The sequence below is a fragment of the Anser brachyrhynchus genome (assembly GCF_964034855.1).
Source record: "Anser brachyrhynchus genome assembly, chromosome: W".
In the NCBI taxonomy this organism is placed as follows: Eukaryota; Metazoa; Chordata; class Aves; order Anseriformes; family Anatidae; genus Anser; species Anser brachyrhynchus.
The window spans coordinates 24,605,010-24,632,935 of NC_137704.1; the positions used below are offsets into that span (position 1 = coordinate 24,605,010).

The following is a 27,926-nucleotide window of genomic DNA, read 5'->3' on the forward strand; positions in this document are numbered from 1 at the left end:
AGGGGAAACAACGGGATTCCCTAACATGTTGCAGCGAAGCAAACCAAGTGGTTAAAGTCTCTCTGGCGTGGAGGACGGAGGCTGAAATATAAATACGAGGAGGCCTGGAAGACCGATGATATCACACTCCCACAAACCCTCCAAGGCAAGTGCCACGTGTTTACAATGATGGCAGCAACCTCCGGATGGCTGGAAATATATCCCGTGCCCCATGCCACCGCCCGGAACGCTATCCTGAGCCTTGAAAAGCAAGTCTTATGGCGACATGGCACCCCAGAGAGAATTGAGTCAGACAGCGGGACTCATTTCCGTAACAACCTCATGGATACCTGGGCCAAAGAGCATGGCATTGAATGGGTGTATCACATCCCCTATCATGCACCAGCCTCCGGGAAAATTGAACGATACAATGGACTGTTAAAGACTACAGTGAGAGCAATGGGTGCTGGGACGTTAATATCAGGATACACAGTGAGCAAAAGCCACCTTTTTAGTGAACTCTAGGGGAGGATCTGCCAACTGAGCTGGCCCTGCCCAGCTCGACTGGGGTAGAGCTAATTTTCTGCCTAGTAGTTGGTATGGTGCTGTGTTTTGGATTTAGGATGAGAATAAAGCTGATAATATGCTGATGTTGTTTCAGAGCAGTGCTTACGCTAAGTCAAGGATTTTTCAGCTTATGCTGCCCAGACAGCAAGGAGGCTGGGGATGCGCAAGAAACTGGGAGGGGACAGACCCAGGACAGCTGACCCAAACTGGCCAAAGGGATGTTCCTTACCATATGATGTCACGCTGAGCGATAAAACTGGGGGGTTGGCCAGGGAGGCTGTTGTTGCTTGGGGACTGGCTGGGCATCAGTTGGCTGGTGGTGAGCGATTGTGTCACTCATCATTTTCTTAGTTTATTTTTTATTTTTATTTTATTTTATTTTTCTGTTTAAACTGTCCTTTTCTCAACCCATGAGTTTTTGTTCTTTTCAATTTTCTCCCCATCCCCCTTGGAGGGTGAGTGAGCAGATGGCTGTGTGGTGTTTAGCTGTCTGCTGAGTTAAACTGCAACACGTGCTTTAGAAGAAAAGTGTAAGAATAAACCCATAGTAGGTAATGAATATTCTTTGTAGTTCCATCCTTTGTTAGTTCTTCCAGATTTCTTTTTTATCAGTTGTCCTGGTTTTGGCTAGGATAGAGTTACTTTTCCTCCTAGTAGCTGGTAGGGTGCTGTGTTTGGGATTTAGGATGAGAAGAATGTTGATAACACCATGATGTTTTAATTGTTGCAGAGCAGTGCTTACAGCAAGCCAAGGACTTGTCAGCTTCTCGCTCTGTCCTGCCAGCGAGCAGGCTGGGGGTGCAGCAGGAGCTGGGAGGGGACAGACCCAGGACAGCTGACCCAAACTGGCCAAAGGGGTATTCCATACCATCTGACGTCATGCTGAACAATATATAGGGGTGGCTGGCCGGGGTGGGGGGCCGGCTGCTCGGGGATAGGCTGGGCATCGGTCAGCAGGTGGTGAGCAATTGCATTGTGCATCACTTGTTTGTACACATTATTATTATCATTATTATTATTATTATTATTATTATTATTATTATTATTATTATTATCCTTTCTTTCCTGTCCTAATAAACTGTCTTTATCTCAACCCACAGGCTTTCATTTCGTTCTAATTCTCTCCCCCATCCCAGAGAGGGAGGGGGGAGGGTGAGCGAACAGCTGTGTGGTGCTGAGCTGCTGGCTGGGTTAAACCTTAACATCAGTATTAAAGTTTATTGGCTTTAATGCTGTCTTAGGAGGCTTTCCATTTCTGTAGTGACACTTAAAATTAGTATAGTGCTTAGTTTTTTTCTTGCACCATCGTAATGTCTTTTCAGCTTTTAGCCACAGATGCACATGGAGCGTGCAGAGAAAAATCATTTTCTTGATCCGATTGCTTCTTTAGAATCCTGTAGTATGGCTTTATAACGGTTTTTGTCTTTATGTGCATTAAACCAAATTTAACAATCTTTAGTTTGGTTAGTCTTGTTACTTGTGCATATAGATTATTTTTAAGTTCCCTTCAAGTTTCTAACCCATCCTATTTCATTAACATAAATAACATATTTTGTACCCCCCTCCCCCGTTCTTTTTTTTTTTTTTTCAAATTATCAATTATATGTTGGATACTCTGTACTGAAGGAGATTGTGAACCTGGTACTTAATTGCATAAAATTCAGGATACATTTTTTTAAGGATAAAAATCTTCCATTCATTCATCTCTACTCTTTGCATTTATCTTTTCAGATTTTGATGTGTGTAACTTGATTTGTATAACTTTTTTATATCTGTTGATACAATCTTTAGCAATACCTTACGTGAAAGTTTTGGTTTGCTAAGTTGGGAAAATGTTGTGGTTTTTTTTTAATATACTTTTCTAATAACTCCTTTTAAGTCTTGTAAAAGATTACCATAATACAGTTTGTGTAAACTATTTTGTTTGCTTTATGGGGTTAGCCAGTTTTATTTTAAGGATATCTGATGAACAGTCATCTGGATGAGCTTTGGAATCCTTTTTGTGTAGACCTGTTTATTACCTTTTCTCCATTGTGGCCACTACTGTTTTATAACAGTGCTAGCAAACATATGTAGATAGTTCGTGTTAATGTTCTTTTCTAACGCTTAGTTGTGAAGCTTGATGGGTCAGTGGTAATACTTACTAATGAATTTCCTCCAATTCTTCCATCATTTTTACTTTTTTGTCAAACTAATGTTTAGTATAATTAAAATGACTTTAGGATGCTTTGTTCCTTCTCCCCTTCCTTTTTGGTTATTCAGTAGATCTGATTTATTTTTTCAAGTTTTCTGCTTGTAGTGTGCCTGAGAAGTCAGAGCACGCAGAGCACGCAGAGCACGCGATCGGCTCCGTGTAGACGCGTTCTGCAGCGGAGCGGGGGATCGAGGCGGGCAGGGCTTTTTTTCTGGCATGGAGGCCACTTGAGGCAGTGGAGGGAGCCGCCAGGACCCGGCAGCCTTCGCGAGGGAGGCTGACGAGGCGCAGGCGGATCTGGCAGCACCCCTTCCCCGGCCGTACAAAGGCAGCCCCTAGGGAGCGCGGTGACCAGGATGGGCAAACAGGGCATGGTGTGGCAGTCAAGTCGTGGCGCGGCAGTTTGCACGGCAGTGCGCGCAGGCAGGGCGAGCAGGGAGGGCGCCCTCACTGCTCTTTTCCAACGGTCTTTTCCAACGGCGGTTGTAACCTGCTTGTGAAGAGCCCAGCCATGGTATCCACCAGGCAGAAAACCATGGCCTCCGCATCTCTTGCGGGCTCTCTCTTGTGGGCTGAGACCAAAACCCAGACGGAGGGGCCACAACCCCCCATGGCAGATGTCTACATGCAGACAGAGCCCCTGAGGACCAAAAGAGCTTTCCAGACCCCCAGTTGTGGGGAACTCCAGAATCCTGAAGTCCCCCTAGGGCCCAATGGCAGAATTGGGTGTCGTGGGTGCAAGTGTGCCCAGCTGGATGAGCTTTTTGAGCAAGTTGCTGTCTTGCGAGAGGAGCTCAACAGGCTGCAAAGCATCCAGGAATCAGCGAAAGATTGATGTGTGGTATCAAGCACTGGCACAGGCTGAGCAACAGCCCTGCCTTAAGTCCTCACAAGGGACTGGTAAAGGAGCCTCCAACCCTGAATTGGCACAACTGATGGACTCGCAAGACAAGGGAAGCTGGACCCTCATCTCTGCTCGGAGCAGAAGAAGGGATCTCCCCCTTGCCCCTGAAGTGCCCCTACGCAATAGATATGATGCACTGGAGCTCAGAAAAGGAGAGGATAATAAAAACAAAAATGGTAATGGTCAAGCCCCAGGAAAGGGCAACAGTATAAACGTGGACCAGCAAACCACGTGTATAAGAACCAGTGCCACAAAAAAGCACGAAGGGTGTTGGTAATTGGAGATTCCTCTCTGAGAGGCACTGAAGCGCCCATTTGCTGCCCAGACAATCTCTCTCGAGAGGTTTGCTGCCTGCCTGGGGCCTGCATCCGCGACATCACAAAGAGGCTACCAAGCTTGGTTAAGCCACATGACTATCACCCATTCCTACTCTTTCATGTAGGGATGAATGAGGTCGCAATAAGGAAACTACGAAACATCAAAAGGGACTTTATGTCCCTTGGAAAGATGTTGAAGGGATTGGGAGCGCAAGTAGTGTTCTCAGTCCTCCCAGTTGGAGGCTGGGACCCAAGGAGGAGGCAACATACAAATCAGGTGAATGATTGGCTACGTAGCTGGTGCCATGCTCAGGGTTTTAGGTTCTACGATCTCAGACATTTTTCTGAGAGACCAGGAATGCTGACACCAGATGGGGCATGCCTGATGAAGTGGGGCAAGAGCATCCTGGGCAGCAAGCTGGCTGGACTCATTAGTAGGGCTTTAAACTAGACTCGGTGGGGGAAGGGGATGTACCTGTAAGAGACGCAAAAGAACCAGTGGATGCCAGTACACTAGAAAACAACGGGGAGACACCTGTGAATCATCCCATAGGAATTGGGAATGACTCCTCTAAAAAGGCAATGTGGCCCATAGCCCAGCTGAAGTGCCTCTACACCAATGCATGCAGCATGGGGAATAAGCAGGAGGAGTTGGAAGCCATGGTGCAATTAGAAAACTCTGATCTAATTGCTATCACAGAAACGTGGTGGGACAAATCACACAACTGGAACACTGGAATGGAGGGCTACAAGCTTTACAGGAGAGATAGGCAGGGAAGGAAGGGTGGGGGTGTTGCCCTCTATGTTAAGAAGTGGATAGATTGTGAAGAATTGCCGCTAAGAAACAGCCATGAGCAGGTTGAGAGCCTGTGGGTAAAAATTAAGCATCAGACCAATAAAGGGCACCTTGTGGTTGGGGTCTACTACAGGCCGCCCGATCAAGGGGAGCCTTTTGATGAAGCCTTCTTGCTCCAACTACAAGAAGCATCGTGCTCACGGGCTCTCATCCTGATGGGGGATTTCAATCACCCAGATGTCTGCTGGGAAAGCTACATGGCAGGCAGCAAGCAATCCAGGAGACTCCTGGAGTGCATTGAGGACAACTTCCTCGTCCAGATGTTAGACAAGCCAACCAGAGGAGAAGCGTTTCTGGACCTGGTGCTCACCAGTGTGAATGACCTCATTAAAGAGGTTAAGATTGGAGGCAGTCTGGGTTGCAGTGACCATGGCCTGGTTGAGTTTGTGATCTCGAGGGATGTGGGCCTGGCAAAGAGCAAAGTCAGGATCCTCGACTTTAGAAGAGCAAACTTACAGTTACTCAAAGAATTAGTGGAAGAGATTCCGTGGGACACTGTCCTTAGGGAAAGAGGATCTGATCAGAGCTGGCAACTCTTTAAGGATATTTTTCTTAGAGTGCAAGAGTTCTCCATCCCCATGTGCAATAAATCAAGCAGGGAAGGTAGGAAACCGGTATGGCTGAGCAATGACCTTCTGGTCAAACTTAGGCAAAAGAAGGGACTGCACAGGCAGTGGAAACAGGGCCGTGTGCCCTGGGAAGAGTACAGAAACGCTGTCCGGACGTGCAGGGATGGGATCAGGAAAGCCAAGGCACTGACAGAGCTAAACTTGGCGAGGGATGCAAAAAATAACAAGAAGGGATTCTACAGCTACATTGGCCAGAAAAGAAAGACTAAGGAGAATGTACCCTCTCTGAAAAATGTAGATGGAGGACTGGTAACAACAGACGTGGAGAAGGCTGAGGTACTCAACAACTTCTTTGCCTCAGTCTTCACTGGCCGTCAGGCTTCCCACATCTCTCGAGTCTCCGAACCTCTAGGTGGGGGCTGGGGGAGCAGAGTCCCTCCCACTGTAAGCGAAGAGCGGGTTCGGGACCTCCTGATGCAACTGAACAGCTACAAGTCCATGGGGCCTGATGACATCCATCCCAGGGTTCTGAGGGAATTGGCTGATGTAGCTGCCAAGCCACTCTCCATCATATTTGAAAAGTCATGGTAGTCAGGTGAAGTCCCCCGTGACTGGAAAAAGGGAAACATCACTCCCATTTTTAAAAAGGGTAGAAAGGAAGACCCGGAGAACTACAGACCGGTGAGCCTCACCTCTGTGCCTGGCAAGATCATGGAACAGATCCTCCTGGAAGCAATGTTAAGGCACATGCAAGACCAGGAGGTGATCCGAGACAGCCAGCATGGCTTCCCCAAGGGCAAATCATGCCTGACCAATCTGGTGGCCTTCTATGACAGCATCAGTTGGCAAAGGAAGACCGACTGATGTCATCTACTTGGACTTCTGTAAGGCTTTTGACACGGTCCCACATGACATCCTGATTTCTAAATTGGAGAGAGATGGATTTGAAGGGTGGACCATTTGGTGGATAAGGAATTGGCTTGATGGCTGCACCCAGAGAGTAGTGGTCAATGGCTCTCTGTCCAGGTAGAGGCCGGTGACAAGCGGTGTCCCTCAGGGGTCTGTCTTGGGACCGGTGCTTTTCAATATCTTCATCAGTGACCTAGATGATGGGATTGAGTGCACCCTCAGCAAGTTTGCAGATGACACCAAGCTGAGTGGTGCAGTTGATACAACAGAAGGAAGAGATGCCATCCAAAGGGACCTGGATAAGCTTGAGAAGTGGGCCCACGTGAACCGAATGAGGTTCAACAAGTCCAAGTGCAGGGTGCTGCACCTGGGACGGGGCAATCCCAGGCACGAGTACAGACTGGGAGAAGAACCTATTGAGAGCAGCCCTGTGGAGAGTGATTTGGGGGTTCTGGTAGATGAGAAGCTCAACGTGAGCCAGCAGTGTGCGCTTGCAGCCCAGAAGGCCAACCGTATCCTGGGCTGCATCAAGAGAGGCGGGGCCAGCAGGTCAAGGGAGGTGATTGTCCCCATCTACTCTGTCCTTGTGAGGCCCCGCTTGGAGTACTGCGTCCAGGTCTGGGGCCCCCAGTACAAGAAAGATGTGGACCTGTTAGAACGGGTCCAGAGGAGGGCCACAAAGATGATCAAGGGGCTGGAGCACCTCTCCTATGAAGAAAGACTGAGAGAGCTGGGGATGTTCAGCCTGGAGAAGAGAAGGCTCCGGGGAGACCTCGTTGCGGCCTTTCAATACTTAAAGGGTTCTTATAAAAAGGATGGAGAGGGACTCTTTACTCGTGTAGATAATGATGGGACAAGGGGGAATGGTTTTAAACTGAAAGAGGGGAGATTTAGATTGGATGTTAGGAAGAAGCTCTTTACTCAGAGGCTGGTGAGGCACTGGAACAGGTTTCCCAGAGAAGCTGTGGATGCCCCATCCCTGGAAGTGTTCAAGGCCAGGCTGGATGGGGCCCTGGCAAACCTGATCTAGTGGGTGGCATCCCTGCCTATGGCAGGGGGTTGGAACTAGATGGTCTTTAAGGTCCCTTCCAACCAAGCCATTTTGTGTGTGTACACACATACATACACATACGCACACGTGTTTAGGTTGTGTCCCCAACACTCCTCACACACAGTTTTCCCTCGTACGTTTGTTTTTTCTTCTTGCTGTAGCATATATTCATTAACTTTAAAAAGTCAGATTTCTCTTTTAGCTCATAGTATTTTCTCTTAGATTTTGTAGTTCAGTTGTTGATTGATGTTTTGTTTGTTTGTTTGTTTGTTTTCAAGTGAGAGGTTTTTTTCAGTCTTGTAGTTTTCTATACGTCATTGCTTTCATTGGACCTTTATGGATTTTTATGGCCTTTACTTTAGAGGTATGTGTTTCTAGCTAACAGTATATTTTTATTAGATTCTCATTATTTAAAAATAGTGACACATCCCTGTTTGGTACTTTTGGATGTTGGTTCACTTGATATTGTCCTTTTTAGTGGTTTCACAGTTGCAGATTTTTAAATTGACTCCATTCTCCAAATTAAGAATATCCTTCTCTTGTGAGTTGTTGAACAAACTTTCAGAGTATTATTGCTTTTGAGAAAATATTTGTCTTATGATTGTTTTATTCTGCAGTTCAATACATTTTTTTCCTCTCAAATATAAAAGTAAAGATACTTCTCTCAATGGAGGGGAAAAAAAAATCCAAATTCAGTATTTGGCTGTCCTAATAAGAAATGTAATAGATAGCAACAGCATTGTTTTCATGAGAAACGAGTACTTTCTGTTTTAGAAGGAAACTCATCTGAGGTATCTTAATCTGGAATATCCAAAAGAAATAGAAAAACATCATTTAGAAGAAGTGAGTCTCATGTGCTCATTGTTCAGACTTCTTTCTCTACAAATCTGCAACACTAGAAACAAAGCATGATTCATGATGTAAAGAATACCTATTATCTGCTCAACACAGTTGATAGTTGCTTGTCTTTCCTTCTGTCTGCTCTTCTTGAATGACTTGGAAATAACTTCAGTTAACTTCTAGTTCAGCTTTTGTACAGAAAGAATTTATCTTAACCTCACAGTATGAAAAATCTCTTTCTTATTTTCTACTAGTTCAGCTTAAAGTCAATAAAGACTATTAGTGGCACTCATTTTTATGTGAATAATCATATTTGATATTACAGCAGTGATGGTCTTTCAGAAGTAGGATCATAGAATCCTTAAGGTTGGAAAAGACCTCTGAGATCATCTGTCCAACCATCCCCCTACCACCAATATCACCCGCTAAACCCTGTCCCTAAGCACCATGTCCAACCTTTCCTTAAACACCCCCAGGGACGGTGACGCCACCACCTCCCTGGGCAACCCGTTCCAACGCCTGAATACCCTTTCTGAGAAGAAATGTCTCCTAATTTCCAAACTAAACCTCCCCTGGCACAACTTGAGGCCATTCCCTCTAGTCCTATTGTCAGTTATCTGTGAGAAGAGGCTGACCCCCAGCTCCCCACAACTCCCTTTCAGGTAGCTGTAGGTCTCCCCTGGGTCTCCCCAATAAGGTCTGCCCTGAGCCTCCTCCTCTTCTCCAGACTAAACAACCCCAGGTCCCTCAGCTGCTCCTCATAAGACTTTATAAGTCTGCCCTTGAGCATTTTTTCTTTCACTTGAGATTGTCTCAAAGATGTATAAGCAGCCTCCTGCTCATATTACTCAATTTTTTATTTTCATGTTCATTTTATTTTCATAAGACTAACCCAAGCCATTCTTTGATTCTATGAGTCTATGATATCCTTTCAGGATGAACAGGAAAGTAAAAATCTCTTATTTATACTCCAAAGCTTCAGATATATCTGTTCGTACTACAGTAGGAAGCAAGTTTCTTTGACTGAAAGTTAGTATGTGGCACCACATACACAACCCTTCCTTTTGCAGCTTTCCAGATGTCCAGTGTTTGGACTCTTCTCCTGGCTTTTTCTAAAGACTTTATTTCATGCAATGCTTTTTATTTTTTTCTTTTTTGGTAACAATACTTTTCATCTGTTTATGTCTCCAATGTAGCCTTGGCATTTTATTTCAAACTACAGTTCTGTTGACAGTGTTGTTGTAGCACGTATCACATAATGATGTCTAGTACAAGACTCCACAACAATCCTGGCAATCAAACATCTCTTTGAAAACTGTTCTACTGCAATACCACCGTGTACAGAGCTTACTGCAGTTTCTGTTACAGTAGGTCTGCTTGCATCGCTGTGCCCAGCCCCACTTTGTGTTGCTTTTGTACTCTGCCTGTATTGTACCAGCCTTATTCCCAGAGACAGGATGATATCGTCTTCTCTATTTGGTAGTCCTTTTCCATTTCCCAGCAAAATGTAGGTTCATAAACTGGTATCTGAATCCTTTGGGGCTGCTTTTTTTTGTTGGTTTGGAGAGTACATGGACATGTCGAATTGTGTATCCTTAGGAAGAAGGTGAGGATAAAAAGTTCCCAGTCACCTTGCTTACCTTGTAGTTCACTTCTCATATCACTGGAAATTCCCAGCCCTCTCGTAAATTTAGGGTGATTGTGGACAGAGGTTAATATGGAAAGCAGAAGTCCTACCGACCCTTTGTTTGGGGAGGGGAAAAAAATAATCATGTAGTGTGGTAGTTAAGTGCTGTCTTTTTACTTCTGTCTTTGTTTACTATTTGTCTTTAAATTACAGGGGAATTAAGAATAAGGCTGTTCAGTTATGAGATGCTAAGACTGGAGTTTGAATCATTAAATCGATATTTTTGTCGATTGTAAATCTAATATATTGGTTAAAATCTCCTTTAAAATAGAAATCTCTCTCCTCCATGTGATTTAGCACTTACTTGAGAGAACTCAGGTATATCTGGCTTTGGTTCTAGATGTAAATCCAATTGATATTTCTTGAAGGAAAATTATCTGTATCCTTAATTACGATCAGCAAAATACCTGTTATGCTTTGGAAACTACATGTTGAATGCATGTTTAGATTTCTAATTTTTTAATTGTCTACTAATAACTTTTTTTTTTTTTTTCAGAACCCTGTGATAATATGAGAGAGATTCTCCAAAATGTGGCCAAATTACAAGGCATTTCAAATATGAGAAAACTAGGTCACTTGAATAATTTTACTAAGGTAGGTACTCAAATGGTGTCAGAACAAGTGATCATATGGATAAAATATTTTATATATACTATATCAGATGTACAGAAGATTCATAAAACAGTCTAGTATCATGGAACAGTGCATGGAAATCTATATACTGTCGGAGAGGAAAGGAGCAAATAAGGACAAGCAAATATGTGAATGCAAAATTATGCTGAAACTTGTTTGTGTCCCTTACTGGCTGAATTTTTGTAGTGTTGTAGTGTTTAGAAGTCTGAATTATCTTCTAATTCAGGGGTTAAGTTGTACAAATAGAGCTAAAGGATTGGTTCCTGATCCACAAGGCTGAATCAAAAATGTGAAATGACAGATTTCTGGATGTAAACTGGCAAAGTATGGTGAGGTGGAGGACTATGTCAATGAGCATGATAGGCAGTGGCTTGGGCACTGATAGACTAGAAACTGTCAACTTCCATTGCGGGTTTGATAGTGAAAATAAATTAAAGGGTCAATTTCTAAAAATGGTCTGTATTGCTGATTTTTGAGGTGCTTTTACCAATTGTAAGATTACAAATCATTGGAATGTGAAAGATACTTGCCTGAAAGTTTGATAGATGTGTTGGGAGCTGGCAGAAGGCAAGAATTAATAACTTACTGCAGAATGAGAGATGATAGGCTGAGGGAAGAGACCATGAAAGGCCCTTCAGAATGAGAGCAAGTACCATTTTTTGGTAGATGAAGAACTGGTGGAGAGGAGCAGAGAGGACTGATGAGAGGTGAGTAGTGAGTTAGAAAAAGGGTGTTGTAGCATAGTGAATAGTTGGGGGTTGGACCAGTGTTCCAGCTGGGCAAGGGAAAAGTACATTGCATTAAGTGAGGTAGGATACATAAGAGCTTCAGTGTACCTGTTACCTCAACAGATGTACTGATACACAGAAGGAGTTGGTAAATTCTACACCTTTCTGATAGGGTTACAGATAGGGCTACATGCCTGAAGATGAAACACAAGTTTCAGTGACACAGGATGGATTTTGCAATCGGCAATAGCCAGGAAAGAAGGTAGCAGTGGAAACTTTGGTGGGAAAAGTATGGTTGAAATTATTGTTGTTGTACATGAAAATAAAAAATTGAGTAATATGAGCAGGAGGCTGCTTATACATTTTTGAGACAATCTCAAGTGAAAGAAAAAATGCTCAAGGGCAGATTTGGGGGACCAAATTACATGAGAAGGACAAACACATCATAATCTTTGAAGTAGGTGTGTGTGGAGAATAGTCAGACTTCTTAGTGTCACTGATAAGCACTGGCCTTGGGCAAAGGGAATTAAGCAGCTTGCTCCTGCTTCTCTCTTATACAACCTTTTTGTGGATGGAGGTCTGTAGGCTTAGTATGAGAGGTTGCTGAAGGCGGGAGTCTTGTGGTGGGGGGACAGCCCTGTTTTGGCAGAAGAACAGAATCTTGAAGGCCATGGTGCCTGGAGTAAAACCTTTTGCTTCGTTATGTGTAAAATAAATATTGAAGTTAACACCCCCAAATATGATAATGACCTTAATGAAGTACATGCTAAACATATATGACTATAGTACTCAAATCTCCACCCATATCATGCTAAACATCACCCAAGGGGGTGGAACAGATAAGGTTAGGATATGAAAGAGTTAGTGTTAGGGGGAAAAAAAAAAGTTAGAAAAAAGAAGAGAGATAGGGGCGTGCGGGTGGCGGGAGGGAGAAGAAATTGGAGACCTAGAAGAGGCAATCGATGAGCTGTGCTCCTTTCTCCTCCTCCAAGATAGGGACGCCCTCTTGGTAAGCTCTGTGTCTTTGCCCTTTGGTGAGGAATACCTGGGATAGCATTTTGCTGGCACTAATATCATTTATTAGCACTATTGCGGTAAGTGTATTTATCAATGGCAATTCTGAATCTGTTATATCTGTCACCTTATTAAATATGTTCAGCTAACCTCCTAATTCTTCCAACCCAACACGAGTTGTACTAGCCAGTGCTTCAGTCTGTCCAGTGAGGTTATACAACATCCTTCGGTTCTGGAGTGCTGTAACTTAAGGCGTGAAAATTTATTCCAGGGTCCATTCAACTACAGTCCCTGTCTTGAGGTATTGCCAATGATCTTTCAGTTCCCTTTTGGTCCATCCCCATAGAGCTGGTGAAAGAGGTTTTCTCCAGAGGAGGCAAAGTGTTAACAGTCCCAATGCGTGTTGGCATTGCTGACCTTCCTTAGAGGATATGCCTCCTGAATCAGAAATGGTTGGCTTGGTGAGGTTTGGAATAGTAAGGTAATGTTTATATCTTTCTGCAATTTAGATACCTTAATGTTGCCTTCCTTAATAGGCATAATTTCATTGATACTGTCCAGATAGGTATACCATTTACAGACTGTGGGTTTCTGGGCAATTCCTGCAGGTGGTACCATACCCTTGCAAACTATATCTAGGAGATGGAAAGGACCCTAGATAATCACACTCTGTTCTCTCCTTATCTGTTCCACCCATTTCACCACTTGCACTAGAGACAGTAAGCCTTTTTCAAGATCCTAATATCTTGTTACGGTGTCATTGAAGAGTGGGAGCTAAACTCTAGTGGTCTCTCTGGTCCTTCTGGTCCCTTTTGCCAGAGATTACAGTGGGAACCATGTTCACTGAATCCCCATTCTACACAAATAGGGTTGGTTGTGTGTAAGGGACCTAGCTGTTGAAATAACCTCAGTTCTTTTATTAATAATTCTAATGCATCCTTGTGCTGTTTAGTCCAGTCCCATGATTTCCCTTTTCTAAGAAGATTGTATAAGGGACAGGTAATGATAGAAAAAACAGGGATATCCTTATGCCAGTAAGTAATATCCCAGAATTTGCTGTAAGTTCTTTGTACTAGAGGGACTCTGCCCATTATCTATTTTCTCCAAGGTGTATGGAGGAATAGAAGTGTCTCCTTTAATCTACCAGACTCCCAGGAACTTAACCTCTTGCACGGCCACCTGACATTTTGATGGAGGAATGTCTAATTCCAAAGCTCTCAATTTTTCTCATGCAGCTTCCATGGCATGTCTGACTCCCTCTGCATTTTTCCCTCCTATCACTATGTCATTGATGTACTGATATACTACAATGCCTGGTGGGCTGGGGATTTCTGCTAAAACCTTTGCCAAGGCATTGTGAGCAACAGTAGGGGAGTGTTGATATCCTTAAGACAGCCTATTAAAGGTAAACTGTATCCCTTTCCAAGGAAAAGCAAATTGAGCCTTATCATGTTCCTGCAACGGAATCATGAAAAACATATCTTTAGTGTCTAAAGTTGCCATCCATGGGTGTGATGCTTCCTGAATTTGAGTTACCATTTCCACAATATTTGGCGCAGCGGCAGTTAAAAGGTGCGGTATTGGCATTCAGTCACCTATAATCAATTGTAAGTCACAATCCATTCGGCTTTTTCACTGTCCAGACAGGAGAAGTGTAAGGGGAATGAATGCGAGTGATAATACCTCCTTTTTCCAAGTCCGATACCACCCCATCAATGCCCAAATGCACAGCTGCTAGCAGACAGTACTGCCTTAACACATCCCTCTCATCCATCGCTTGTATGCAGGCTGCTTTTTTGCACAGACTTTGGGGGAGGGAATCGAAAAAAATATTAAAATGAAAGCTTGTGGGTTGAGATAGAGGCAGTTTATTAGGATAGAAAAGAAAGGAAAATAATAATAATAACGATAATGGTACTACTACTAATAATGTGTACAAACAAGTGATGCACAATGCAATTGCTCACCACCCGCTGACCGATGCCCAGCCTATCCCCGAGCAGCCGGCCCCCCACCCCGGCCAGCCACCCCTATATATTGTTTAGCATGACGTCAGATGGTATGGAATACCCCTTTGGCCAGTTTGGGTCAGCTGTCCTGGGTCTGTCCCCTCCCAGCTCCTGCTGCACCCCCAGCCTGCCCGCTGGCAGGACAGAGCAAGAAGCCGAAAAGTCCTTGGCCTGGTGTAAACACTGCTCTGCAACAATTAAAACATCAGCATGTTATCAGCGCTCTTCTCATCCTAATCCAAAACATAGCACCCTACCAGCTACTAGGAGGAAAATTAACTCTATCCTAGCCAAAACTAGGACAGTGCCTTTGGCTTCAGTGAGGTGGCTCACTCACCTTTCGTTTATATGGTCAGCCAGATAAGGCAAGCACCTTGAGGTTTCCCAAATTTTTCTGATTAATACTAAAACATCATTATTTCTTTGGTGTCATGTTACACCCCCCCCCCCCCCATTAGAAGTAGTAAGAGAGAAATTGCTTTAACCAGAAGGAACTGTACAATTGCATTTATGTAGTGGAAAATATCTTTTGGATTTGATTTATTCATTTGGAAGTCTGTATTATAGAAGGTTTATTCCACTGTTAGTGTCTGAGAGATCGTTTATACTTTTTAAAACTAAAAGCGTATTTAAATAATGAACAGAAAAAAACATACACAGATTTTTTTTAAGGACAAAATGAGGCAATTATTTTTAGCTTGACCGTAGCAGTTGAATAGCATCAGTGGTATGAAAAATAGTATTTTCAGTCTGTTTAGATCTAATTCCATCATTATTTAATGAGGTTCTACTGCCCTGCTTAGTTTACCTGTTAGCTTTTCACTATACAGCTGAAGTTTGCTAGGATGTGGATTGAGTTTGGGGCTACAGAGGCTTTCATAGAGTCTCTCTCTGATTGGTAATCCCTTGCACTGTTTCGTGCTCAGCTTCTGTTGTCATTTTAGGGTCTTCTCCATGTACTGGGTCGGGCTGGGATGTTAACTTTCCCTGCAGCAGCCTATACAGCGCTGTGCTTTGCACTCCTGGCTAAAACAGCAATAGTATCACACCAGTGTTGTGTCTGCTGCTGAGCAGTGCTGGCACAGCATCAGGACTCTCCCTAACTCCCCTAGGGGTGGGCAAAGATGTGAGAAAAGAAACATCACCAGGGCAGCTGACCTAAACCAACCAAAGGGATATTCCATACCATATGATGTCACACTCAGCAATAAAAGGTGGAAAAAGGAGGAAGAGGGGAGGGGTGGGCTCTCGTTGGGAAAACGTCTGTCCTCCTCCCGAACACCGGCTACGTGCGTTGAGGCCCTGCTTCAAGGACGTGGTCAAGCATCGCTCATTTGTGGGACGTAGAGAATAATTTCTTTCCTCTGCACTTCCACATAGCCTTTACTTCTTTTGTTTAGTTTTCCCTTTCCCCCTCCCTTTTCCCCTTTCCTTTTTTTTCCCCCTTTAGTTAAATTGTTAATTGTTTAGTTAAATTGTTTAGTTAAATTGTTTAATTAATAATAATCTTTCCTTAATAATTATTTTTTTTTCCTTTAATTAAATCATCCTTATCTCAACCCGTGAGCTGTTCTTTCCTTTACTTCTTCCCCTCCTCATCTAAGGAGGGGGAGTGAGAGAGCGGTTGTGGTGTTCAGCTGCCTAGCACGGTAAAACCACCACACTCCGTTGTCCTGGTTTTGGCTAGGACAGAGTTAATTTTCCTCCTAGTAGCTGGTAGGGTGCTATGTTTTGGATTAGGATGAGAAGAGCGCTGATAACATGCTGATGTTTTAATTGTTGCAGAGCAGTGTTTACACCAGGCCAAGGACTTTTCGGCTTCTCGCTCTGTCCTGCCAGCGAGCAGGCTGGGGGTGCAGCAGGAGCTGGGAGGGGACAGACCCAGGACAGCTGACCCAAACTGGCCAAAGGGGTATTCCATACCATCTGACGTCATGCTAAACAATATATAGGGGTGGCTGGCCGGGGTGGGGGGGGCCGGCTGCTCGGGGATAGGCTGGGCATCGGTCAGCGGGTGGTGAGCAATTGCATTGTGCATCACTTGTTTGTACACATTAGTAGTAGTAGTAGTAGTATCATTATGATTATTATTTTCCTTTCTTTCCTGCCCTAATAAACTTTCTTTATCTCTACCCACAGGCTTCACTTTCCCGTTTCTCTCCCCCATCCCAGAGAGGGAGGGGGGAGGGTGAGCGAACGGCTGTGTGGTGTTTAGCTGCCAGCCGGGTTAAACCACAACAGTCCTTTTGGCGCCCAACGTGGGGCTTGAAGGGTTGAGATATCGACAGATTTGACCTGAGTGTGTTAAACTAAAATTGGTATAAGTATTGGACCTGCTTAATAGTTGCCAGTCACAATGTTGATTGCTTTGATCTCAAGTCTGCTGTGCCTGTTTTCCAAATTGAGTTATATTGCACATTACTTACTGTATGTGTTTCCTGTCGTGCTGTTTATCCTTTCTGGGCCCTGGTTTAAGATCATTATTTTACTGTGCGGTGTAACACTGGCATATGGTATGATAAAGTTGCTGGTCATCAGACTAACCTGGTATGTGTACTCAGCACTGTCGCCGACTCCATACTTTGGAAACCATATCTCAGAAACTATTAATAATTACACCTATATTACCTTTTTTCTTCAGGGAGCCAATCTGTGGAGGGGACAGGGAGAGATATTTTTTCCTACTTATTCACTCTCTCTTTCTCCTTCACCCCCCTCTTATCCTCCGGACTAGTTACGATAGTTCTTAAAGATTTTGAATATCCTTGGGATACTCAGACCAGCCTGCTCTTGTTGTTATGTCTCCTGAATGCGCTTCAGATTTTGTTTAATATTAAACAACTACTTAGGAATGCCATCCAGAGATCTGTCCTGAGGCAGGATAGTTGCGAGTGGCAGGGAGTGTGGGAGGATATGGGCAGGTTTCTAGAGCAGTGGGCACATCCAGTGCTTTGGAAATTCACCCCTGAACGACTACAAAATCCTAAAAAACTGCTAGAATGCTTGAAAAAGGGGTGTGATCACTCTGGCAATTCCAAAGTGACACAAATCACTGCAACGTGCTGGGGTCTGGCCTGTGCCTATCGAGCTGCAATCGATGCCACTATAACCCTAGTGACAGACCCTGTGGACACTCCTTTCTTGGTCTATCAGAAATATTTTATTAATTAAGTAAGCAGGCACAAGCAAAACAGCGCTGGGCGGCTGGGGAGTCTCCGCTCCACCACAGCACGCAACTTTCCCTTTTCAGTGTCGCCATTTTATAGCATCCAAGTTTCGGCTTGTCAGGACTTGTTGAACCTTCTGAAGCTGCGCAGTTCGTTGTTGGGGGTCGTTGTTTTTCTTTCAATGATCATGCGTTGTGCTCGTGTTCAAGGGGGAGGGTAGTGAAGCGGGAAACAGTATTTCACAGAGTCTTTGTTTTACCAAGGATGTTTATCCAACACCCCCTCCCCACTATGTACTTGCTTAGTCTTCCCCCTTAACAAGGTCGTAAATTGCAAAACCTTATCTTCTCAGAAGATCCTCTGAATTCCTTTTAAAGACAATGAACAAACACCCGCTAATTTATCACAATCAAGTCCTGTGACAGGCCCAAGGGCCACTCCAAACCCTACAATGCACCCTGCGGCCGCTCCAGCCCCTGCGGCCTCTCCAACCCCTGTGACAGGCCCAGCGGTTGTTCCAGCCCCTGTGGCGGGCCCTATGTCTGTACCAACCCCTGTGGCAGGCCCTGTGGCTGGGTCAGAGAAACGAGCTGTAGCAGTGCAAGTTGCCCCTGTAACCAAGATGAAAAAATGGTATAGAGAGTCAGATTGTTTAGAACGCAGAGAAACTTCTGCTAAGACTAAGTATAGAGAAGACGATGCCGGGCCATCAGAGGAACAGGAGGATGAAGATGAAGATGTCGCAAAAACAACAACTACCCGAAACCTATACCAGCGTGAGCTACGAGATGTGCGAAAAGATTTTGGTTGCTGCATAGGTGAGCAGCTTGTCACCTGGCAGCTCCGGTGCTGGGACACCGGGGCCGATTGTGTGGAATTAGAGGGCAGGGAAGCCAGGCGGCTGGGATCCCTTGCTAGGGACGCATGCATTGACAAAGCAATTGGAGATGGAGCACGATCTCGCAGTCTCTGGAGGCGTCTCCTGTCAGCTGTGCAGGAAAGGTATCCCTTCAAGGAAGAACTTGTATGTCTACCAGGCAAGTGGACCACTATGGAGAAGGGAATCCAGTACCTGAGGGAATTAGCCGTACGGGAGGTGATTTATAAGGACCTAGACGACGCACAAACATCCACAGATCCAGATGAAGTCAAGTGTTCACAACCCACGTGGCGGAAGTTTGTACGGAGTGCACCATCATCATATGCCAGCTCATTGGCAGTAATGGCCTGGAAAGAGGATGAGGAACCCACAGTGGATGAAGTGGCTAAACAACTCCAGCAGCACGAAGAAAGTCTCTCCTCTTCCCTACAGGCCTGCGTCTCGGCTGTGGAGAACCTTTCTCAAGAGTTCCACCAGCTAAAAGAGAATACTTTGGAGAAACTTTCTGAAGAGGTCCACCAACTTAAAGAGAATTTATCTTCCCCCCCACCTGTAAAAACCAGTGTCTCAGCTATCAGGAGTAAGCATCCATCCATGCAAGGAAGATATAGTGGCTATACACCCCATGCCACCCTGTAGTTTTACCTACGTGACCATGGAGAGGACAGGAGAAAGTGGGATGGAAAATCTACTGCGACCCTAGAGGCACGGGTACGTGAGTTGCAAAGGAAAACAATCGGAAAAAGGGGGTCTCTGGGAAGTTTGCTGTTCCAACTTCCAGCAGGCAGTCCTCCAGAAACAGAAATGAAGATTCTGACCAGGACTAGAGGGGCCCTGCCTCCAGCCAGGGGGAGGAAAGGGACAATCGAGTTTATTGGACTGTGTGGATTCGGTGGCCTGGCACGTCAGACACACAGAAGTATAAGGCTTTAGTAGACACCGGTGCACAGCGTACTATAATGCCATCAAGCTATAAAGGGCCAGAGCCCATCTGTATTTATGGTGTGACGGGGGGATCCCAGCAGTTAACTGTATTGGAGGCTGACGTGAGTCTAACTGGAATTGAGTGGCAAAAGCACCGTATTGTGACTGGCCCGGATGCTCCGTGCATCCTTGGCATAGACTTAGTAGCTGGTAGTGTACTGTGTTTTGGATTTAGGATGAGAAGAATGTTGATAACACCCTAATGTTTTAATTGTTGCAGAGCAGTGCTTACACTAAGCCAAGGACTTTTCATCTTCTCACACTGTCCTCGCAGTGACCAGACTATCATAGGAGAGGATATTTCAAGGACCCAAAAGGGCTCTGGTGGGCTTTTGGCATAGCTGCCTTAGAGACAGAGGACATTAAATAGTTGTCTACCTTGCCCGGTCTCTCAGAGGACCCTTCTGTTGTGGGGTTGCTGAGGGTCGAGGAACAGCAGGTGCCAATCGCTACCACATCTGTGCACCGGCAGCAATATCGCACCAACCGAGACTCCCTGAGTCCCATCCATAAGCTAATTCGTCAACTGGAGAGCCAAGGAGTGATCAGCAAGACTCATTTACCTTTTAATAGTCCCATATGGCCAGTGCGAAAGTCTAATGGTGAGTGGAGACTAACAGTGGACTATCGGGGCCTGAACGAAGTCACGCCACCGCTGAGTGCTGCAGTGCCGGACATGCTAGAACTCCAGTATGAACTGGAATCAAAGGCAGCCAAGTGGTATGCCACAATTGATATCGCTAATGCATTTTTCTCCATCCCTCTAGCAGCACAGTGCAGGCCACAGTTTGCTTTCACTTGGAGGGGTATCCAGTACACTTGGAATCGACTGCCCCAGGGGTGGAAACACAGCCCTAGCATTTGCCATGGACTGATCCAGTCTGCGCTGGAGCAGGGGGAAGCTCCTGAACACCTGCAGTACATCGATGGCATCATTGTGTGGGGTGACACTGCAGAGGAAGTTTTCGAGAAATGGAAGAAAATAGTCCAAATCCTTCTGAAGGGTGGTTTTGCCATAAAACAAAATAAAGGACCTGCACAATAGATCCAGTTTTTAGGAATAAAATGGCAAGATGGACGTCGTCAAATCCCAATGGATGTGATCAACAAAATAACAGCTATGTCTCCACCAACTAGCAAAAAAGAAACACAAACTTTCCTAGGTGTCATGGGGTTATGGACAATGAACATTCCAAATTACAGCCTGCTTGTAAACCTGCTCTACCAAGTAACCCGTAAGAAGAATGATTTCAAATGGGGCCCTGAGCAACGACAAGCCTTTGAACAAATTAAGCAGGAAATAGTTCATGCAGTAGCCCTCGGGCCAGTCCGAACAGGACCAGATGTAAAGAATGTGCTCTACACCGCAGCCAGGGAGAATGGTCCCACCTGGAGCCTCTGGCAGAAAGAGCCTGGGGAAACTCGAGGTCGACCCCTGGGGTTTCGGAGTCGGGGATACAGAGGATCTGAGGCCCGCTATACTCCAACTGAAAAGGAGATATTGGCAGCATATGAAGGAGTTCGATCTGCTTCGGAAGTGGTCGGCACTGCAGCACAGCTCCTCCTGGCACCCCGACTGCTGGTACTAGGCTGGATGTTCAAAGGAAGGGTCCCCTCTACACATCATGCAACTGATGCTACATGGAGCAAGTGGGTTGCACCGAATACTCAGCGGGCTTGAATAGGAAACCCGTGTTGTGGTTTAACCCGGCTGGCAGCTAAACACCACACAGCCGTTCGCTCTCCCTCCCCCCTCCCTCTCTGGGATGGGGGAGAGAAACGGGAAAGTGAAGCCTGTGAGTTGAGATAAAGACAGTTTATTAAGACAGGAATATAATAATAACAATAATAATAATAATAGTGATAATGATAATAGTATTAATAATAATAATGTGTACGAAACAAGTGATGCACAATGCAATTGCTCACCACCCGCTGACCGATGCCCAGCCTATCCCCGAGCAGCCGGCCCCCCACCCCGGCCAGCCACCCCTATATATTGTTTAGCATGACGTCAGATGGTATGGAATACCCCTTTGGCCAGTTTGGGTCAGCTGTCCTGGGTCTGTCCCCTCCCAGCTCCTGCTGCACCCCTAGCCTGCTCGCTGGCAGGACAGAGCGAGAAGCTGACAAGTCCTTGGCTTGGTGTAATCGCTGCTCTGCAACAATTAAAACATCAGCATGTTATCAGCGCTCTTCTCATCCTAATCCAAAACATAGCACCCTACCAGCTACTAGGAGGAATATTAACTCTGTCCTAACTGGAACGAGGACACCCAGTCACCCAGTAGCCTTGGAAGTGATTATGGACTGGCCAGAATGCAAATATTTTGGGATATCTCTGGAGGAGGATCATAGAATCATAGAATATCCCGACTTGGAAGGGACCCAGAAGGATCATTGAGTCCAACTTCTGGCACCACAAAGATCTACCCAAAAGTTTAGACCATGTGACTAAGTGCACAGTCCAAACGCTTCTTAAATTCAGACAGGCTTGGTGCAGTGACTGCTTCCCTGGGGAGCCTGTTCCAGTGTGCGATCACCCTCTCGGTGAAGAACCTCTTCCTGATGTCTAGCCTAAACCTCCCCTGCCTCAGCTTGACACCATTCCCGTGGGTCCTATCACTGGTGATTAAGGAGAATAGCTCGGTGCCTTCCCCTCCACTCCCCCTCGCGAGGAACCTATAGACCGTGATGAGGTCTCCCCTCAGCCTCCTCTTCTCCAGGCTGAGGAGGTGGCCCGTGCTGAAGAAGCCCCACTGTACAACAAGCTACCGGAAAATGAGAAGAAATATGCCCTGTTCACTGATGGGTCCTGTCGTATTGTGGGAAAGCATCGGAGATGGAAAGCTGCTGTATGGAGTCCTACACGACGAGTTGCAGAAGCTGCTGAGGGAGAAGTTGAATCGAGTCAGTTTGCAGAAGTGAAAGCCATCCAGCTGGCTTTAGATATTGCTGAACGAGAAAAGTGGCCAGTTCTCTATCTCTATACTGATTCATGGATGGTAGCAAATGCCCTGTGGGGGTGGTTACAGCAATGGAAGCAGAACAACTGGCAGCGCAGGGGCAAACCCATCTGGGCTGCTGCATTGTGGCAAGATATTGCTGCCCGGGTAGAGAACCTGGTTGTAAAGGTACGCCATGTAGATGCTCATGTGCCCAAGAATCGGGCTACTGAAGAACATCAAAACAAGCAGCAGGTGGATCAGGCTGCTAAGATTGAAGTGGCTCAGGTGGACCTGGACTGGCAACATAAAGGTGAATTATTTATAGCCCGATGGGCCCATGACACCTCAGGCCATCAAGGTAGAGATGCTACATACAGATGGGCTCGTGATCGAGGGGTGGACCTGACCATGGACACTATAGCACAGGTTATTCATGACTGTGAAACATGTGCTGCAATCAAGCAAGCCAAACGGTCAAAGCCTCTTTGGTATGGAGGACGATGGCTGAAATATAAATATGGAGAGGCCTGGCAGATTGATTACATCACACTCCCTCAAACCCGCAACGGCAAGCGCCACGTACTTACAATGGTGGAAGCAACCACCGGATGGCTGGAAACATATCCTGTGCCCCATGCCACCGCCCGGAACACTATCCTGGGCCTTGAAAAGCAAGTCCTATGGCGACATGGCACCCCAGAGAGAATTGAGTCAGACAACGGGACTCATTTCCGAAACAACCTTATAGACACTTGGGCCAAAGAACATGGTATTGAGTGGGTGTATCACATCCCCTATCATGCACCAGCCTCCGGGAAAGTTGAACGATACAATGGACTGTTAAAGACTACACTGAAAGCAATGGGTGCTGGGACATTCAAACATTGGGATACGCATTTGGCAAAGGCCACCTGGTTAGTCAATACTAGGGGATCTGCCAACCGAGCTGGACCTGCCCAGTCAAACCAGTTACGCACTGTAGAAGGGGATAAAGTTCCTGTAGTGCACGTAAGAAACATGCTGGGTAAAACAGTCTGGGCTACTCCTGCCTCAGGAAAAGGCAAACCCATTCGTGGGATTGCTTTTGCTCAGGGACCTGGATGCACTTGGTGGGTAATGCAAAAGAATGGGGAGGTCCGGTGTGTACCTCAAGGGGATTTAATACTGGGTGAGAATAGCCCATGAGTTGAATTGTAGTATGTTAATTATTATATAATACTGTATGTCATCACTACCATGATTGCTGAATGTCAACATCCTGTTAACGGTATCACAGTAACAGCCACGCAGATAATAACGAATGAATTTTGATAGAAATGGCCAAGCACAGAGATGTGATGGAACGAGAATGGGCTTCAACGTGTGACAATCCAACATCACACACCATCTCTTCTGCCCTGAAAGACTGCTGTGACAGATGGAGCCCGAAGTCAGTCACGGACTATGCAAACTCAGTGGACATTCTATATACCATAGATGAAAATGGTGATTAATTGGAATGTATTGGAAAGGGTGTAATCTGAGCGTGATATAAATGGTATGGAATAAGGGGTGGATATATGTCCTGGTTTTAGCTAGGATAGAGTTAATTTTCTTCCTAGTAGCTGGTAGGGTGCTATGTTTGGGATTTAGGATGAGAAGAATGTTGAAAACACCATGATGTTTTAATTGTTGCAGAGCAGTGTTTACACCAGGCCAAGGACTTTTCGGCTTCTCGCTCTGTCCTGCCAGCGAGCAGGCTGGGGGTGCAGCAGGAGCTGGGAGGGGACAGACCCAGGACAGCTGACCCAAACTGGCCAAAGGGGTATTCCATACCATCTGACGTCATGCTGAACAATATATAGGGGTGGCTGGCTGGGGTGGGAGGACTGGCTGCTCGGGGATAGGCTGGACATTGGTCAGCGGGTGGTGAGCAATTGCATTGTGCATCACTTGTTTGTACACAGTATGATTAGTAGTACCATTATCATTATTATTATTATTTTTCCTGCCCTAATAAACTGTCTCTATCTCAACCCACAGGCTTCATTTTCCTGATTCTTTCCCCCATCCCAGAGAGGGAGGGGGGAGGGTGAGCGAACGGCTGTGTGGTGCTTAGCTGCCAGCTGGGTTAAACCACAACATCCATCCTTTGGAAAACCACAGTAGCTTAGAATCTGAATACAGTATTGACTGACTAATATTGATCCCAGTACCTGTAACAATATGGTTAAAACTCGATGCCTCTTGATGAAATATGTAGCAAATGGGAACAGAACATGTGCTTAGGGGCATTCAGCTGTGGAACAAGCTTAGAGAGCAAATGGGTCTAAATCCAGAGTCTAGAGTTTCAGTAAAGGCTTCTCTTGAGACTAGAATCTACTGAGTAATTCCCTCATAAGTATTACCAATGGCTATTCAAACTGTATTTCTAAAATTACAGTGTAATAATTGCATTTTAGTCATATAAGTAATTTGATATTCCATTAATTGCTGTGACCGTTCTATCTAGTATAAATTTGAACAGTCTGTCTGCATTTATTTTGTGACTCCTGTGGTTTTGTTGTTTTGAGCTACTCTTTCTAAGACATGTTGATGTGTTACTTATATTGGTATGATTCATCCAAGCAGCATGAAAAACTCAGCTGACAGTAAACATGCAAAAAAAACCTTAAAAGTTAGTCACTGTCTGGCTTAGAATAAGTATCATTTTGTGCTAATGTTAAATCATATGGTCAAAGATTCTGTGTTATCCCTGTTCATTTAACATTGTATCAAAAACTTTTGGGCTCGAAGACTTATAGTAAATGGTGTTACATCAGGCTGGCAGCCAGTCAGTAGTAGGGTTCCCTAGGGCTCCATTTTAGAGCCAGTTCTTTTCAATGTTTTCATAAATCACTAAAAGGTGTTTTGAGTGAGTTTGGAGATGATACTAAATTGGGAGGAGCTGTTGACTTCATTGAGGGTGGAGAGGCCTTGCAGAGAGATCTTGACACATTAGAGAGCTGGGCAATCACCAACAATATGAAGTTCAAGAAGAGCAAGTGCCAGATACTGCACCTGGGAAGGGGCAGCCCTGGGTATATGTACAGACTGGGGGATGAGAGGCTGGAGAGCAGCCCCACAGAAAGGGAACTGGGGATTTTGGTTTACGTCAATTTGAACATGAATAAACAGTGTGCCCTGGCAGCCAAATGACCCAACCGTATCCTGGGGTGCATAAAGCACGGCACTGCTAGCCGGTTGAGGGAAGTGATTGTCCCACTCCACTCCGTGCTCAGTGAGGTGCAGCTTCAACTCGAGTACTGTGTGCAGTTCTGGGCACCACAGTACAAAAAGGACGTGAAACTATTGGAGAGTGTCCAGAGAAGGGCTACAAAGATGGTGAAGGGCCTAGAGGGGAAGACATACGAGGAGCAACTGAGGTCACTTGGCCTGTTCAGCCTGGAGAAGAGGAGGCTGAGGGGAGACCTCATCACGGTCTATAGGTTCCTCCTTAAAAACTTAAAGCTAAACTAAGGAAGCTTAGTTTAGAACTTAGGTTCCTCCTGTTTTAACCTAAATATAGTTTGAATTTGAACCATCATGCTAATAAAATGGGTTTAATAATAAATGGGTATAGTGTTTGATATATTTAAATAATTTCAGAACAGTGGTATTCACTAATTGCACACTTGCTGAGCTGGTTTAACCCAGCCAGCAGCTAAACACCACACAGCCGTTCGCTCACCCTCCCCCCTCCCTCTCTGGGATGGGGGAGAGAAACGGGAAAGTGAAGCCTGTGGGTAGAGATAAAGAAAGTTTATTAGGGCAGGAAAGAAAGGAAAATAATAATCATAATGATACTACTACTACTACTACTAATGTGTACGAAACAAGTGATGCACAATGCAATTGCTCACCACCCGCTGACCGATGCCCAGCCTATCCCCGAGCAGCCGGCCCCCCCACCCTGGCCAGCCACCCCTATATATTGTTTAGCATGACGTCAGATGGTATGGAATACCCCTTTGGCCAGTTTGGGTCAGCTGTCCTGGGTCTGTCCCCTCCCAGCTCCTGCTGCACCCCCAGCCTGCTCGCTGGCAGGACAGAGCGAGAAGCCGAAAAGTCCTTGGCCTGGTGTAAACACTGCTCTGCAACAATTAAAACATCAGCATGTTATCAGCGCTCTTCTCATCCTAATCCAAAACATAGCACCCTACCAGCTACTAGGAGGAATATTAACTCTGTCCTAACTGGAACCAGGACAAGAGGTTAAAACATTTGCATGCACTAGACTGTTGTTTTTGAGAATGGTTTTGGACTTAAAAACTGTACTTGTAAATCCTCAGTCTTGTGCTCAAAACTGACAGATGAGGTTGAAATGTTCAGACGTTGCTACAGTTTATGGGTGTAAATTCAACCTTTGCACTGATTTTCTGTGGTACAATAAAAAGAAAAACACAAATCCTGTTGAATCAATGGCAGGTCAGGCTGAATGTCAGCTGTGGGTCACTTACCATTTGCAATTCCTTCTCATTTTTTTCTGTGCCTCAGCTGTCATGGTGAAATGTGACAGTGGACCACTAGTGGACCTTTGCTTCAAAACTCTTACACAAGCTGTCTTTTTGAATGCACATGTTTTACATGCTTTGACTTGACTCTTTTTCATCTCTGCTCAGGTACCAGTTGCCCAACTAGTGCTTCTTCCAACAAGATCCTAAAGGCAGCAAGAGGAGCAATCTGAAGCATAGCTTTTGAAAGTAGAGTTGAAAAATCAGTCACTAGGCAGCTTAAACAGTTGTGTAAGCTTTTCTCTACTAAGAGAGGCCAAAGGCTTGTGTGTCTGGTGTATATGAGAATGGAATACCAGCAGCAAACATTTTCAGGAAAGTCTGAAGTTCGCACATTTTCCCTTTCAATGAATGAAATTCCTTGTGTTACTTTGAAAGCATTACCAAGTATCTTAAGTTTTAAATAGTCATTTTTAAAGAGTTATAAGTAATAGATGCTTTTATTATTATTATTATTTTTTTTATTTTCAGCTTCTTTGTAATACTGGCCATGCTGAAGAAATTCTAGGTTTTACGTATGACAGCATCATAATATGGTAAGTAGTAAGGAACATTAGAGTAATACTACAGTACTTTCATTGTTCTAGGTGCAATTAAATCAACTTTATTTGTACTTTTGGAACTAGTATTTTTTAGTTGCAATGTGTTTAAAATGTCATAATGTAAATGTATACCTTACTAATATTTTAATGAGTAAAATCAGAAATACATTATACACTTTCAGGTAAAGGGGGGAAAAACTCCAAGTTAGTGTGGATTTCTTTATTATATTTTCTCAGAAATGTAACAATACCTCTAAATATCTCAGTATTTGCAGAAAGGACTTGTACAAAAAATGCACTCTTAAAGAATTTGAAACATACTCTTAATGTAGAACTAAGATTTAAAGATGAACTTATGTTCATTTGTTATGTTTATACATATACTTTGTAGTGCCACTTTCCTTGGTGCTAAAATAAAACACTGTATATATTTTAAAATCACCCATCTAGTCGATCGGGGAAGCCAGTTGATGTAATCTTTTTGGATTTCAGTAAAGCTTTCAGTACAGTTTCTCATATGATACTACTGGACAAAATGTCCAGCATACAGCTAGATAAAACCATCATACGATGGGTGAGCAATTGGCTGATGGGTAGGGCTCAAAGGGTTGTGGTA

At 44.8% G+C, this 27,926-nt stretch overlaps 2 protein-coding genes and 1 long non-coding RNA gene across 13 annotated transcripts in view; 1 reads left to right on the plus strand and 2 right to left on the minus strand.

Annotated features, from left to right (window-relative positions):
• The window catches only part of LOC308184893, a 470,974-nt gene extending 453,207 nt beyond the window's left edge, over positions 1-17,767 (minus strand). Inside the window, exon 1 of the long non-coding RNA XR_013943011.1 lies at positions 17,377-17,767. This is a non-coding gene — a long non-coding RNA (uncharacterized lncRNA). The remainder of the gene's footprint in view (positions 1-17,376) is intronic.
• Positions 1-27,926, minus strand: part of LOC308184797 (uncharacterized protein) — a 383,809-nt gene that overhangs the window by 183,358 nt on the left and 172,525 nt on the right. The gene's annotated exons all lie outside the window — the stretch shown is intronic.
• Positions 1-27,926, plus strand: part of LOC308184712 (rapamycin-insensitive companion of mTOR-like) — a 221,699-nt gene that overhangs the window by 62,265 nt on the left and 131,508 nt on the right. For 6 of the 11 annotated variants that reach the window (XM_080572055.1, XM_080572052.1, XM_080572057.1 and 3 more), the window contains exons 3-4: positions 10,370-10,467; positions 27,240-27,304. In XM_080572055.1, coding sequence (XP_080428181.1) covers positions 10,370-10,467; positions 27,240-27,304 — 163 coding nt within the window. Of the gene's footprint in view, positions 1-10,369; positions 10,468-11,172; positions 11,214-11,406; positions 12,329-26,876; positions 27,305-27,926 lie in introns of all 11 variants that reach the window. The other 5 variants (XM_080572058.1, XM_080572061.1, XM_080572059.1 and 2 more) reach the window with 5 other exon arrangements.